The sequence below is a fragment of the Scyliorhinus canicula genome, chromosome 9 (assembly GCF_902713615.1).
Source record: "Scyliorhinus canicula chromosome 9, sScyCan1.1, whole genome shotgun sequence".
Classification (NCBI taxonomy): domain Eukaryota; kingdom Metazoa; phylum Chordata; class Chondrichthyes; order Carcharhiniformes; family Scyliorhinidae; genus Scyliorhinus; species Scyliorhinus canicula.
In genome coordinates, this window is record NC_052154.1 from 101,341,148 (window position 1) to 101,357,992 (window position 16,845).

Below are 16,845 nucleotides of genomic sequence, written 5' to 3' on the forward strand. Positions count from 1 at the left end.
TATCCCATTCAGCCGGTCGGCACCCAAGGGAAACAGTATCCACTTTTGTAACCAGTCTTCGCCAGATTGCTGTATACTGCAAATTTGGTGCCTCTCTGAGAGATCTGTTACTTGACTGTTTCATTTGCAGTCTCAATAATTTGAATAATATGCAGTTTCTGGCCGAAATCAGAATATCCCGAGACAACGCAGATGATTTGGCTCAAGCAACTGAAAGAGCTGAACAAAGTACTTTTATATTGCAAAGCAAACAAAGTGAGGTAAATCAGATAAGATGGGTAATGGCTGCTACTCGAAGTACCCGCAGTGAGGGTCCAGCAGAGTCTGAGAAAAGGAAGAGTGACCGTCAGTCATGGGGTCCAGAGGCCTGTGTGGGGGAGGCCATCATCAAGGGACAGACAGAGTGCACCGTGCTCTCCAAAAAAATCATTGGTGGCCCCAATGATTATTCAGTCTTGAAGAAAAGTCCAAATTTTTAAAGTCCGACACCATGGAGTTAAGCAAGATGCTCCCGCGTGTACCAAAATTTTCAACCATGCAGACCTCAGCGATGACAAAAGCGGGCCTTCAGGCCTGACAACACCAGAGCGGGTCAGGTTCAGGGATTAGCTCCGCTCGATGGCGTAGCCCTTGGGCCATCGGGCACCATGACGGAGGAGGAGGTGATGGGGCCCTTGCCGATGGCTCCCACAGGGGAGGTGCCAGAACACCGCAGCAACTCGGACTCCCTTCCTCCTGTCCCTAGCACATCTGGTGGGCAGCAGGTAGAACAGGGTGGCACCACGACACCTGGAACACCAGAGTAGCAGCCACGCTCGGGCGCCACAGAAAACAGCCGCCATCGGGGAACCAGGTCGCAGGATGGGAATCAAAGTTGTCCCCTCCATTGCTGATATGCCATTAGGGACCCAGCTAGACAGAGCTTGAGGACCCGTAAGGCTGGAAAGTTAGACCTCAGTTAGGTTTGCACAGCGGCTCTACTACTGCATATCCCCCAACTGAGAAATTAACAGTTGGACCAATTGGTAACTGGGGCCTGAGTTAAGGCTACAGAAGACCAAACATACAGTGATGACCATGTATTTGATTTACCTGCTGGATAGTAATCAGTCAGCTTTCCTGGAGAAGAATTTTGAAAACTTGAATGAATAATAAACAGGATGGTGATTTTTGACGTTCTCCTGTTTAAACAAGGGAAAGCCGCAGCACAAAATAATCTTTGTAACAAATCTCTTTAATACCAACAACGATCGTCATCTTTTTTGAATGGTCTAACATTTGAGAGACAGAAACTGCAGGTTGTGGAACAGGTTCAACTGACTGAATGCATTATTCAGTTTGTGAAGCTCACTAGCTGCTATAATGATACCAAATGGCTGCCAGCCTGACATGAAATTGATTCTGATGAAATTAGAGAACCAAATCTAAAAAAAAATCACACAACACATTTATTAGAACCTTTCACTCACCTTTGATCTCACGGTAGCATGGTGGTTAGCATCAATGCTTCACAGCTCCAGGGTCCCAGGTTCGATTTCCGGCTGGGTCACTGTCTGTGTGGAGTCTGCACATCCTCCCTGTGTGTGCGTGGGTTTCCTCCGGGTGCTCCGGTTTCCTCCCACAGTCCAAAGATGTGCGGGTTAGGTGGATTGGCCATGCTAAAATTGCCCGTAGTGTAAGGTTAATGGGGGGATTGTTGGGTTACGGGTATATGGGTTTAAGTAGGGTGATCATTGCTCGGCACAACATCGAGGGCCGAAGGGCCTGTTCTGTGCTGTACTGTTCTATGTTCACTGTTTTGATTCTGGGACAATGGTCAATGATATGGTCCGTGCATTTCCGCTTTGTGTCTACTAATCCTTTGCCATGAATTTGGGCAAAGTGGCAAAACATCAACTGTAACTCGGTCTTTCAATTTTGGCACAATTCCCAGATGGGAATGAAACAAACTCTGCATCAACGAATGGGCTGGCTGTGGCTGTCTTGTGTTCATTGATGAAGTGAATGATGGATAACCTGTCTATTTCTTTTCACTTATTTGGCTTGTCGGTCCTGGAGTAGGATTTCAACTTACTTTATCTCAGTGGGACAAATTCTGTGAACTGTGCCCCAGCTGACTAATAAAAATTTGGGCATATTGGAAACTTGGGCCTGAGTCAAGACCACAGAAGACCAAAGATACAGTGATGACTACACAAGGGACATCACAGGGTGTACATTTAACATCACATGCAAAGCACATCACCTCTGACAGTGCAGCACTGTCTCTCAATACTGCACTGGAATGTCAGTGTTGATGTCTGTGCTCATGTCCTGGAGTGGGAATTGAGCTCATAAACATTGCCTCACAAAAAAAGGGGCGGGATTCTCCCCTGGCTGACACCAAGAATCGTGAAACGCGATTGGGCGGAGAATCGCAATTCTCCCTCGCCTCGACAGCAGAGTCAATGTAGTCCAGAACAGTAAACACCGTTTGCATGTCATTAGCGGCCCTGACCTGGCAGTCTCCAGGGCCGCCGCAATTCTCCTCCTCCCATGGGCCGAGTGCCCGATGGCGTAGTTTGCTTGTGCTTTTGAAAATCGTGAAACTGGTGTGATGGCTGCTGAGGGACAGAGAGAGGGGGTGCGGAAAATGTCCAACATCGCCATCGTTTGCTAATAGTCATGCCGCTGGCCGGGGGGGTACTGCCGGGATTGGGGGATGTAGTGGGGGGTTGGGGGTGGCTGGGACAAGGACTGTGGGGTCGGAGTGGAGGAGAACTGAACACCATTGCCGCAGCCGGAAAAGCAGCCATGCAGCTGTGCACACCGCTAACAGGCCACTTTGAACATAGTGCCACGGGTCATATAGGTGTCCCCAGGGCACCCCTCGGATGCCCTCTGACACCAGCTGACCCATCAGCTGTTTGGGCACGCTCCAGCACAACCAGTGCTATCCTTTTGGCTGGGATAAGTGTGTGTAGGGAGTGTAAAGTGTATATGCGGCTGCAGCTTGTCAGCCTCCCAAGTGTCGGTCACAGACCTGGCGTATCCTGCACAATGTTTCAGTGGAATCCAGTGTGTTCCACGTGGCACTGGTGCTAGCCCATCAACGGTACAGAATTGGACCAGGTGCGCCACCGGTTTTTCGGTTGTAAAAGTCCACGGATTGTCTGTTGGTGTCAATCAGAAACAGAGAATCCAGCCCATGATTCTGTGAGTGTGTCTATGTCAACCTGTGGTATAACATGTCTTTGGGACAACTCTCTCAATTCATAGGTGGTAATGTTATAAACTCTGCATCAATGAATGGTCATGGTGTGGCTGTCATGTGTTAATTCCTGAAGTGAATGCCGGGTGATTTGTCCACTTTTTTTTTCACTTACTTGGTCTCTCCGTCCTGGAGTAGGATTTGAACTTACTTTATCTCAGTGGGACAACTTCTGCAACTGGACCCTAGCTGTCACTTTCAAATTTGGACATGCTGGGAACTTTGGCAAAGTCAAAATCATGTGAGATCAACAATAGACACTGACAACCGGATATGTTTTTTACCTGGTGGATAGTAGTCAGCCGGTTTTCCTGGAGAAGAAGATGTAAAACTTTGATCAATAATAAAAAGATGGAAATTTTTTGATCCTCCCGCGTTGAATCAACTGAAAGGAACAGCCCAAATAATCCTTGCCAGAAATGGAATTCATAGAATTTACAGAGCACAAAGAGTGATTCGGCCCATCGAGTCTGCACCGGCCCTTGGAAAGAGCACCCAACTTAAGCCCACATCTCTACCCTATCCTCGTAACCCAGTAACCCCACCTAAGCTTTTTTGGACAGTGAGGGCAATTTAGCATGGCCAGTCCACCTCACCTGCACATCTTTGGACTGTGAGTGATGTGGTGTTCTTTGTTAGTCTAATCCGAGGATGGTCGGCGTAGTGTTCACAAAGACGTCATCTAGCTTTTATACTGATTATTTAAAGATTTATTTACACTACTTAATGAATTCGACACTTAGTCCGGCACAATATACAGCTGAAAATAAACATACAATCTACACTTATCCACTACGAGTCTCTACACCAATATAATAACTACGATCTGCTCTCACTCACACTACCTGTCCGACAGTCCGCCTTCTCATCTTCTCCACAAGCACTCATCCAGAAGGCTTAGCATCAATGCCTTATATAGCTCTACATCTAGCTCGTTCTGGTGGTTGATTTCGACATAACATTAACCCTTACAGTTCTGTACATTTAATGTCACAAGAGGAAACCCACTCAGATGTGGAGAGAACGTGCAGATTAGGCAAACCTCTTCTGCTTTTGGAATGGTCTAACATTTGAGAGACAGAACCTGCAGGTTGAGGAACAGGTTCGACTGACTGAATGTGCTAATCATGTACATTTCTGAAGCTCACTAGCTGCTATAATGATACCAAATGGCTGCCAGCCTGACCTGAAATTGATTCTGATCAAATTAGAGAACCAAATCTAAAAAAATCAGGCAACACATTTATTAGAACCTCTCACAGTTTTGATTCGGGGACAATGGTCAATGATATGACCTGTGCATTCCCGTTGTGTGTCTAACAATCCTTTGCCATGAATTTGTACAAAGTGGCAAAACGCCCAGAGAAAACATCAACTGTAACTCGGTCTTTCAATTTTGGCACAATTCCCAGATGGGAATGAAACAAACTCTGCATCAATGAATGGGCTGGGTGTGGCTGTCTTGTGTTCATTGCTGAAGTGAATGATGGATAACCTGTCCATTTCTTTTCACTTATTTGGCTTGTCTGTCCTGGAGTAGGATTTCAACTTACTTTATCTCAGTGGGACAGATTCTGTGAACTGTGCCCCAGCTGACAAATAAAAATTTGGGCATATTGGAAACTTGGGCCTGAGTCAAGACCACAGAAGACCAAAGATACAGTGATGACTACACAAGGGACATCACAGGGTGTACATTTAACATCACATGCAAAGCACATCACCTCTGACAGTGCTGCGCTGTTTCAGTACTGCTCTGGAATGTCAGTCTTGATGGCTGCGCTCAAGTCCTGGAGTGGGAATTGAGCTCATCAACTTTGCCTCAGAAACAAGATTTCTTCCAACTGAGTCACAGCTGAAACTGCAAAATTCGGACATATTGGAAATCGGGGCAAGGGGATAAAGGTTAGGAGGTGAAACATATTTAAACTCTAAACAGCTTGATTTTGTTTACCGGGTGGAATGTGCTGAGTAGGTTTAACTGAAAAAGAAGAATACAAATATGATCCAATATGAATGGGGATGGAGATTGTTGCACACAAATATGTTTAAAGAACAGCGTGGACAGAGTAAATAATTTCTAACACAAAGGTGAGAGTGGAAACTGTTAAAACTCAGTCTTCAATTCTTGTGATAGCATGAATCTTTCAAGGGGCAATCCTTCATGGACCAGGTGAGCCTCTTGGAACCTATGGGGACGGAGCGTGTGAACCGTGGCCTTTCGGGTTCCAGGGCACGGACCCGGTTAGGGTAAGCGCAGAGGTGGTGGGACTAGACCTGTGTCAGTGTTGTATTGATCTGTATAAATATAGTTCACCAATTGTTAATATATCACCATTGTGATTCAACTCTACCTCGTTGTATTTCCTTGCGCTACAACATTGGTTATGAGAATCAATCAGTTCTGTTTCAAAAGGAAAAAGATTTCAATTTTTGGCAGAAGGAAGAGTGACCTCTCGGAGGCCTGCAACACGGTAAAGTATCAATCAGAGCATGATTCAGGAAAATTGATCCACTTTATCGTGGAGTTGTAAGTTGGGTCATTACATTGAAAGGCTTTGATAATTTTTTGCTGCCAACGAAAGCAGGGCAAAACACTCACAAAAAGTTACACAGTTTGTGGCCCAAAACTTTTAACCTTGTATGAAACCTAACATCTCTCGAGATTCTGGATAATAAATCCTTTGACCAACTGGTGCAACAAGTGAAAGACCACGATAATCCCCGGCCCTCCATTATAATGCAGCGCCAAGCATCCCATTCAGCCAGTCAGCACCCGAGTAAACATAATCCACTTTTGTAACCAGTCTTTGCCAGATGGCTGTATACTGCAAATTCGGTCCATCTCTGAGAGATCTGTTACTTGACTGTTTGGTTTGTAGTATTGCGGTGAACTACTGTACACCTGTATTAGGGGATGTAAGGTCGCACCTGTATTACAGGTTCGCCGGTTGCCCCTGTCGGCTGGCTCCGCCCAGTAGGAGAAGTATAAATATGCGTGTCCACCATCCATCTGCCATTTCGCCAGCTGCAGCAAGGGGCACGCATCTGACTGAAATAAAGCCTCAGTTGCACCCAACCTTAGTCTTTGTGCAAATTGATCGTGCATCAAGTGTCAATAATTTGAATAATATGCAGTTTCTGGAAGAAACCAGAATATCCCGAGACAACGCAGTTGATTAGGCTCAAGCAAATGAAAGATCTGAACAAAGTACTTTTATATTGCAAAGCAACCAAAGTGAGGTAAATCAGATAAGATGGGTAATGGCTGCTACTCGAAGTACCCGCAGTGAGGGTATAGCACAGGAAGAAAAGGAAGGGTGACCGTCAGTCACAGAGTCTCGAGCCCTGTGTGGGGGAGGCCATCCTCAAGGGTCAGACAGACTGAACCGAGCTCCCAAAAAATTCATTGGTGGCCCAGTGATTATTCAGCCTCGAAGAAAAGTCCAAAGTTTATAAGTTCAACACCATGGAGTTAAGTAAGATGCTCCCCCTCTGACCGGAATTATCCTCATTATTAATGGCCGTCAATTGAATTTGGAGGTTGATACATGTGCTAATGTCACAGTGGTAGTAGAACAGACTTTAAGTAACAACAGGGAGGGCTAGAATCCATTAGGCTCAGTCGGTCAATGGCAACTTTAACAACCTCTCAAGCTACAAGGATTACAGATACGACATCAAATCAAGTGTCTTATCAGCACCTGTCTGCCCAGTTGCCCACAGTTGTAGTAAAAGGACACAGTCAAAGCCTCATGGGGTGAGATTGGCTGAAGAAAATCAAGCCTTCCAGAGAGAATTGGGCTGCTATAAAGGGGTGAAGAAATTGTAGGAGAAATTCAGCATCACAGGCAAGGTTTTCAGGAACATCTATACTGTACAAGTACCAGAGAAGAATATTTTAAACTTCAATCCATAATAAATCAGATGGAGATTTTTGACATTCTCATGTTTGAACAACTGAAAGAATTGCTCAAAATAATCTTTGCCACAAATCTGGTTAATACCAACAGCAATCGTCAGCTTTTAAAATGGCCTAACATTTGAGAGGCAGAATCTGCAGGTTGTGGAACAGGTTTGACGGACCGAATGCACTATTCATGTATATTTGTGAAGCTCACTAGCTGCTATAATGATACCAAATGGCTGCCAGCCTGACCTGAAATTGAGTCTGATCAAATTAGAGAATCAAATCTGAAAGCCAAATCTAGAATTGGACCAGGTGCGGCACCTGTATTTGGTCGTAAAAGTCCACGGATTCTCCATTGGTGTCAGTCAGAAACAGAGAATCCAGCCCATGATTCTGAGAGTGTGTCTATGTCAACCTGTGGCATAACATGTCTTTGGGACAACTCTCTGAATTCATAGATGGTAATGTGATAAACTCTGCATCAATGAATAGTCCAGGTGTGGCTGTCTTTTGGTAATACCTGAAGTGAATGCCGGGTGATTTGTCCACTTTTTTTCACTTATTTGGCCTGTCGGTCCTGGTGTAGGATTTGAACTTACTTTATCTCAGTGGGACACCTTCTGCAACTGGACCCGAGCTGTCACTTTCAAACTTGGACATGCTGGGAACTTTGGAAACTTTGGAACTTTGGGAGAGATCAATAATAGACACTGACAACCGTATATGTTTTTTACCTGGTGGATAGTAGTCAGCCGGTTTTCCTGGAGAAGAAGATTTAAAACGTTAATCACTAATAAAAAGATATACATTTTTTGATGTTCTCGTGTTGAAACAACTGAAAGGAACAGTCCAAAATATTCCTTGTCAGAAATGGAATTAATAGAATTTACAAAGAGTGATTTGGCCGGTCGAGTCTGCACCAGCCCTTGGAAAGAGCACCCAACTTAAGCCCACATCTCTACCCTATCCTCGTAACCCAGTAACCCCACCTAAGCTTTTTGGACACTGAGGGTAATTGAGCATGGCCAGTCCACCTAACCTGCACATCTTTGGACTGTGAGTGGTATAGTGTTCTTTGTGAGTCTAATCCGAGGATGGTCAGCGTAGTGTTCACAAAGACGTCAGCTGGCTTATTATTTAAAGATTTAACTGATTTATTTAAAGATTTATTTACACTAGTTAATGGATTCTACACTTAGTCCAACACAATAAACAGTTGATAATAAGCATACAATCCACACTCAACCACTATGAGTCTCTACACTAATAACTACAATCTGCTCTCACTCACACTACCTTTCCTACAGTCCGCCTTCTAGCCTTCTCCACAACCACTCATCCAGAAGGCTTAGCATTGATGCCTTACATAGTTCTACATCTAGCTCGTTCTGGTGGTTGATTTCGACATAACATTAACCCTTACAGTTCGGTACATTTAATGCCACAAGAGGAAACCCACTCAGATGTGGAGAGAACGTGCAGATCAGGCAAATCTCATCTGCTTTTTGAATGGTCTAACATTTGAGAGAATGAATCTGCAGGTTGTGGAACAGGTTCGACTGACTGCGCTAATCATGTACATTTCTGAAGCTCACTAGCTGCTATAATGATACCAAATGGCTGCCAGTCTGATTTGAAATTGAGTCTGATCAAATTAGAGAACCATATCTAAAAACATCACGGAACACATTTATTAGAACCTCTCACTGTTTAGATTCTCAGGCATTGGTCAATTATTTAGTCCGTGTATTTTCACTGTGTGTCTACTAATCATTTGCCATGAATTTCCGGAAAGTGGCAAAGCTCCCAGAGAAGGTATCAACTGTAACTCGGTCCTCATTCATGTGTAAAACATAATTCACTGTAAATTATGGAACAAATATTACAAATAATATAATTAATTTCCTGTCAAGGACAGCAGACAGCAGATTATCCAGTGTCAGTATAACTCATGATCACAGGTAGAATATGACTCCATTTACAAATTTGTGTGCTGATGGTATGGCAGCTTATTTCAATAATTGGTGTGGATGACATTGTGGTCACACAATGCACACGGGACCAGGTATAGGAAGTATAATGATACTCTTATGTCCAAGGATACAACAGCTCTCCATGTGCTTCGAATATACTGTGACTTGAGAAGAAGGTCTTGCATTTATATAGCACCGTTCATGACCATTCAATGTTCCACAATACTTTAAAGCCAATGAAATGTGTTTGAAGAGTAGACGTCTTTGTTTTTTTTCAGAAGAACGGCAGAAAATTTGTGCATGGGAATGTCCAACCAATCGCCATGTGATGATGATCTGTTTTTCTGACGTATATTGGGGGATAAATATTAACCAAACATTAACTAAATAATACCTCTGGGCTTTTCTGAAATAATGCTGCTTGACCATTCACCTTGACACAACGGAGGAGCTGGGATGAATCTTTAACATCACATGCAAAGCACATCACCTCTGACAGTGCCGCACTGTCTCAGTACTGCTCTGGAATGTCAGTCTTGATGGCTGTGCTCATGTCCTGGAGTGGGAATTGAGCTCATCAACTTTGCCTCAGAAAAAAGGGGCGGGATTCTCCCTTGGCTGACACCAGGAATCGTGAAACATGATTGGGCGGAGAATCACAATTCTCCCTCGCCTCGAAAGTAGAGTCAATGTCATCCAGGACAGTAAACACCGTTTGCATGTCATTAGTGGGCCTGACCTGGCTGTGTCTAGGGCCACCACAATTCTCCTCCTCCCATGGGCCGAGTTCCCGATGGCGTGGTTTGCTTGTGCTTTTAAAAATCGTGAAACTGGTGTGGTGGCTGCTGAGGGACAGAGAGAGGGGGTGCGGAAAATGTCCAACATCGCCATCGTTTGCTAATAGTCATGCCGCTGGCCGGGGGGGGGGGGGGGGGGGGGGGGGGCTACTGCCGGGATTGGGGGAAGTAGTGTGGGGGGGTGGCTAGGACAAGGACTGTGGGGTCGGAGTGGAGGGGAACTGAACACCATTGCCGCAGCCGGAAAAGCAGCCATGCAGCTGTGCACACCGCTAACAGCCGACTTTGAACATTGTGCCACGGGTCATATCGGTGTCCCCAGGGCACCCCTTGGATGCCCTCTGGCCCCAGCTAACCCGTCAGCTGTTTGGGTGCTCTCCAGCACAACCAGTGCTATCTTTTGGGCTGGGATAAGTGTGTGCAGGTAGTGTAAAGTGTATATGCGGCTGCAGCTTGTCAGCCTCCCAAGTGTCGGTCACAGACCCGGCGTATCCTGCACAATGTTTCAGTGCAATCGAACGTGTTAATAGTGGCACCGGTGCTAGCCCATCAACGGTACAGAATTGGTCCAGGTGCGGCACCGGTTTTCCGGTCGTAAAAGTCCACGGATTCTACGTTGACGTCAATCAGAAACAGAGAATCCAGCCCATGATTCTGAGAATGTGTCCATGTCAACCTGTGGTATAACATGTCTTTGGGACAACTCTCTCAATTCATAGATGGTAATGTGATAAACTCTGCATCAATGAATGGTCAGGGTGTGGCTGTCTTGTGTTAATTGCTGAAATGAATGCCAGGTGATTTGTTCATTTTTTTTCACTTATTGGCCTGTCCGTCCTGAAGAAAGAACAAAGAAAATTACAGCACAGGAACAGGCCCTTCGGCCCTCCTAGCCTGCGTCGATCCAGATCCTTTAGCTAAACCTGTTGCCTATTTTCCAAGGTCTACTTCTCTCTGTTCCCCACCCGTTCATATATCTGTCCAGATGCATCTTAAATGATGCTATCGTGCCTGCCTCTACAACCACCGCTGGCAAAGCATTCAAGGCACCCACCACCCTCTGCGTAAAAAACTTTCCACGCACATCTCCCTTAAATTTTTCCCCTCTCACCTTCAAATCGTGACCCCTTGTAAGTGACACCCCCACTATTGGAAAAAGTTTGTTGCTATCCACCCTGTCCATACCTCTCATTATTTTGTAGACCTCAATCAGGTCTCCCCTCAACCTCTGTCTTTCCAATGAAAACAATCCTCATCTACTCAACCTTTCTTCAGAGCTAGCACCCTCCATACCAGGCAACATCCTGGTGAACCTCCTCTGCACCCTTTCTAAAGCATCCACATCCTTCTGGTAATGTGGCGACCAGAACTGCACACAGTATTCCAAATGTGGCCAAACCAAAGTCCGATACAACTGTAACATGACCTGCCGACTCTTGTACTCAATACCCCGTCCGATGAAGGCAAGCATGCTGTATGCCTTCTTGACCACTCTATCCACCTGCGTTGCCACCTTCAGGGTACAATGGACCTGAACTCCCAGATCTCTCTGTACATCAATTTTCCCCAGGTCTCTTCCATTGACCATATAGTCTGCTCTTGAATTAGACCTTCCAAAATGCATCACCTCGCATTTGCCTGGTTGAACTCCATCTGCCATTTCTCTGCCCAACTCTCCAATCTATCTATATTTTGCTGTATTCTCTGACAGTCCGCCTTGCTATCTGCAACTCCACCAATCATAGTTTCATCTGCAAACTTGCTCATCAGACCACTTATACCTTCGTCCAGATCATTTATGTATATCACAAACAACAGTGGTCCGAGCACAGATCCCTGTGGAACACCACTAGTCACCTTTCTCCATTTTGAGACACTCCCTTCCACCACTACTCTCTGTCTCCTGTTGCCAGGCCAGTTCTTTATGCATCTAGCTAGTACACCCTGAACCCATACGACATCACTTTTTCCATCAACCTCCCATTGGAAACGTTATCAAATGCTTTACTGAAGTCCATGTATATGACATCTACAGCCCTTCCCTCATCAATTAACTTGTCACTTTGTCACTTCCTCAAAGAAAGTAGGATTTGAACTTACTTTATCTCAGTGGGACAACTTCTGCAACTGGACCCTAGCTGTCACTTTCAAATTGGGACATGCTGGGAACTTTGGGAGAGTCAAAATCATGTGAGATCAACAATAGACACTGACTAGCATATGTGTTTTTTACCTGGTGGATAGTAGTCAGCCGGTTGTCCTGGAGAAGAAGATTTAAAACTTTAATCAATAATAAAAAGATGGAAATTTTTTGATGTTCCCGCGTTGAATCAACTGAAAGGAACAGCCCAAAATATTCCTTGCCAGAAATGGAATTCATAGAATTTACAGAGCACAAAGAGTGATTCGGCCCATCGAGTCTGCACCGGCCCTTGGAAAGAGCACCCAACTTAAGCCCACATCGCTACCCTATCCTCGTAACCCAGTAACCCCACCTAAGCTTTTTGGACAGTGAGGGCAATTTAGCATGGCCAGTCCACCTAACCTGCACATCTTTGGACTGTGAGTGGTGTGGTGTTCTTTGTGAGTCTAAACCGAGGATGGTCGGCGTAATGTTCACAATGATGTCATCTAGCTTTTATACTGATTTATATAAAGATTTATTTACATTATTTATAAGATTTGACACTTAGTACTAAAACAATAAACAGTTGATAATAAGCATACAATCTACACTCATCCACTACGAGTCTCCACACTAAGATAATAACTACGATCTGCTTTCACTCACACTACCTTTCCTACAGTCTGCCTTCTAGCCTTCTCCACAACCATTCATCCAGAAGGCTTAGCATCGATGCCTTATATAGTTCTACATCTAGCTCGTTCTGGTGGTTGATTTTGACATAACATTAACCCTTACAGTTCAGTACATTTAATGTCACAAGAGGAAACCCACTCAGACATGGAGAGAACGTGCAGATTAGGCAAATCTCATCTGTTTTTGGAATGGTCTAACATTTGAGAGACAGAATCTGCAGGTGGTGGAACAGGTTCGACTGACTGAATGTCAAATATCAAACCAAGCTAGAGTCACAGACAGCCTATCGGTGGTTGTGGCAAGGACTAAACAACATAATGGGCTACAATGCTAAGCCGAGAAGTAGCTCTGGCAGCAGCGCACCCCTCCCCGATGAACTCAATGCATTCTATGCTCGGTTCGAGCAGGTAACCAACAATCCGCTGTCGAGTGCCCCAACAGCCCATAATTCATCCATAACCACCATCACAGCTTCCGAAGTCAGATCGGCCTTCCTGAAAGTGAACCCTCGGAAGGCGACAGGCCCGGACGGGATCCCTGGTCGTGCACTCAGAGTCTGCGCAGACCAGCTGGCAGAGGTATTCACAGACATCTTTCACCTGTCCCTACTCCACTCCAAGGTCCCCACCTGCTTCAAGAAGACCACATCATACTGGTACCAAAGAAGAAGCAGGCAACGTGCCTCAATGACTACCATCCGGTGGCCCTGACTTCAGTCATAATGAAGTGCTTTGAGAGGTTGATCATGAAGCGCATCACCTCCACACTCCCAGAATGCCTTGATCCACTGCAATTCACATATTGTTGCAACCGGTCCACATCAGACGCCATTTCCCTGGCCCTACACTCATCCCTAGAGAATCCCGAAAACAAGGACTCCTACATCAGACTCCTATTTATTGACTACAGCTCCACCTTCAACACCATAATCCCAGCCAAGCTCATATCAAAGCGCCAAAACCTAGGACTTGGCTCTCCACTCAGCAACTGGATCCTCGATTTTGTGACCAACAGACCACATCAGTAAGAATGAACAACAACACCTCCTCCACAATAGTCCTCAATACCGGTGCCCCGCAAGGCTGCGTACTTAGCCCCCTACTCTACTCCCTGTACACACACGACTGCATGGCAAAACTTGGTTCCAACTCCATCTACAAGTTTGCTGACGATACGACCATAGTGGGCCGGATCTCGAATAACGACAAGTCAGAATACAGGAGGGAGAAAGAGAACCTAGTGGAGTGGTGTAACAACAACAATCTCTCCCTCAATGCCAGCAAAACTAAAGAGCTGGTCATTGACTTCAGGAAGCAAAGTACTGTACACACCCCTGTCAGCATCAACGGGGCCGAAGTAGAGATGGTTAGCAGTTTCAAATTCCAAGTGGTGCACATCTCCAAAAATCTGTCCTGGTCCATTCACGTTGACGCTATCACCAAGAAAGCACAGCAGTGCCTATACTTCCTCAGGAAACTAAGGAAATTCGGCATGTCCACATTAACCCTTACCAACTTTTACAGATGCACCAGAGAAAGCATCCTATAGGGCTGCATCACAGCCTGGTATGGCAACTGCTTGGCCCAGGAAGCTTCAAAGAGTCGTGAACACAGCCCAATCTATCACACAAACCTGCCTCCCATCCACTGACTCCACCTACACCTCCCGCTGCCTGGGGAAAGCGGGCAGCATAATCAAAGACCCCTCCCACCCGGCTTATTCACCCTTCCAACTTCTTCTATCGTGCGGGAGATACAGAAGTCTGAGAACACGCACGAACAGACTCAAAAACAGCTTCTTCCCCACTGTCACCAGACTTCTAAATGACCCACTTATGGACTGACCTCATTAACACTGCACCCTGTATGCTTCATCCGATGTCAGTGCTTATGTAGTTACATTGTATATCTTGAATTTCCCTATGATGTATTTTCTTTTATTCCCTTTTCTTGAAATGTACTTAATGATCTGTTGAGCTGCTTGCAGAAAAATACTTTTCACTGTACCTCAGTACACGTGACAATAAACAAATAAAATCCAATGTACTATTCATGTACATTTGTGAAGTTCACGAGCTGCAATAGTACCAAACGGCTGCAGCCTAACTTGAAATTGAGTCTGATCAAATTAGAGAACCAAATCTAAAAAAAAAATCACGTAACACATTTATTAGAGCTTCTCACTGTTTTGATTCTCAGCCATGGGGCAATTATTTTGCTACTGAGTGTGGCCCATACACAGCGGCCTATGGCTGGAAGTGTCAGCCATATTGCCCAGGTGCTGGTCGATGTGGCACAGACAGCAGAGTGAGGTGGACCAGTTCCAAAGGAAGATGACGTAGTTCCAGATGTAGGTGGTCCACTCCCTGTGCTCCATTGCTGTGAGCATGCAGACATCTGTGATGACAAGAGCGGGCATCCAGGCCTGACAACACCAGAGCGGGGCAGGTTCAGGGATTAGCTCCGCTCGATGGAGTAGCCCTTGGGCCATCGGGCACCACGACGGAGGAGGAGGCGATGGGGCCCTTACCGATGACTCACACAGGGGAGGTGCCAGAACACCGCAGCTCTTCGAACTCCCTTCCTCCTGTCTCTTGCGCATCTGGTGGGCAGCAGGTAGAACAGGGTGGCACCACGACACCTGGAACACCAGAGTAGCAGCCGGTCCCATCCAAGCTCGGGCGCCACAGAAAACAGACGCCATCGGGGAACCAGGTCGCAGGATGGGAATCAAAGTTGTCCCCTCCATTGCTGATATGCCATTGGGGACCGAGCTAGACATAGCACGAGGACCCATAAGGCTGGAAAGTTAGACCCCAGTTAAGTTGGCACAGCGGCTCTACCCCTGCATATCCCCCAACTGAGAAATTAACAGTTGGGCTAATTGGTAACTGGGGCCTGAGTCAAGGCCACAGAAGACCAAACATACAGTGATGACCATGTATTTTTGTTACCTGCTGGATAGTAGTCAGTCAGTTTTCCTGGAGAAGAAGTTTGAAAACTTGAATCAATAATAAACAGGATGGTGATTTTTGACATTCTCCTGTTTAAACAAGGGAAAGCCGCAGCACAAAATAATCTTTGTATCAAATCTCGTTAATACCAACAACGATCATCATCCTGCCCCCGCCACTTCCCGGGTGGCGAAGAATCTCTGCCACGGCGGGAGCGGGATTTTAGGTGCCCCCAGGCGATTCTCCGACCCTGCGTGGGGTTGGAGAATTTCGCCCCAGAGGTGGTGGGACTAGACCTGTGTCAGTGTTGTGCTGATCTGTATAAATATAGTTCACCAGTTGTTAAGAAATTACCATTGTGATTCAACTCTACCTCGTTGTATTTCCTCACGCTACAACATTGGTTATGAGAATCAATCACATCTGTTACAAAAGGAAAAAGATTTCAATTTTTGGTGGAAGGAAGAGTGACCTCTCGGAGGCCTGCAACACGGTAAAGAATCAATCAGAGCATGATTCAGGAGAATTGATCCACTTAATCACGGAGTTGTAAGTTGGGTCAATACATCAAAAGACTTTTTTGCTGCCAATGAAAGCAGGGCTGAACACTCACAAAAAGTTACATTACTCACAGTTTGTGGCCCAAAACATTTAACCTTGTAAGAAACCTAAGATCTCTCGAGATTCTGGATAATAAATCCTTTGACCAACTGGTGCAACAAGTGAAAGACCACGATAAGCCCAGCCCTCCATTATAATGCAGCGCTATAAATCCCATTCAGCCTGTAGGCACCCGAGTAAACATAATCCACTTTTGAAACCAGTCTTCGCCAAATGGCTGTATACTGCAAATTCGGTCCCTCTCTGAGAGATATGGTACTTGACTGTTTGGTTTGTAGGATTAATAATTTGAATGATATGTAGTTTCTGGCAGAAAGCATGATATCCCGAGACAAAGCAGTTGAATTGGCTCAAGCAACTGAAAGATCTGAACAAAGCACTTTTATATTGCAAAGCAAACAAAGTGAGGTAAATCAGATAAGGTGGGAAATGGCTGCTACTCGAAGTACCCGCAGTGAGGGTCCAGCAGAGTCTGAGAAAAGGAAGAGTGACCGTCAGTCACAGAGTCTCGAGGCTTGTG

The 16,845-nt window shown here is 45.6% G+C and overlaps 1 protein-coding gene across 1 annotated transcript in view; it reads right to left on the reverse strand.

Moving 5' to 3' along the window:
* Positions 1–16,845, reverse strand: part of LOC119970924 (leucine-rich repeat extensin-like protein 2) — a 206,988-nt gene that overhangs the window by 121,522 nt on the left and 68,621 nt on the right. The window contains exons 22-24 of the mRNA XM_038806034.1: positions 12,164–12,190; positions 7,895–7,921; positions 3,535–3,561 (exon numbers count right to left, since the gene is read on the reverse strand). Coding sequence (XP_038661962.1) covers positions 3,535–3,561; positions 7,895–7,921; positions 12,164–12,190 — 81 coding nt within the window. The remainder of the gene's footprint in view (positions 1–3,534; positions 3,562–7,894; positions 7,922–12,163; positions 12,191–16,845) is intronic.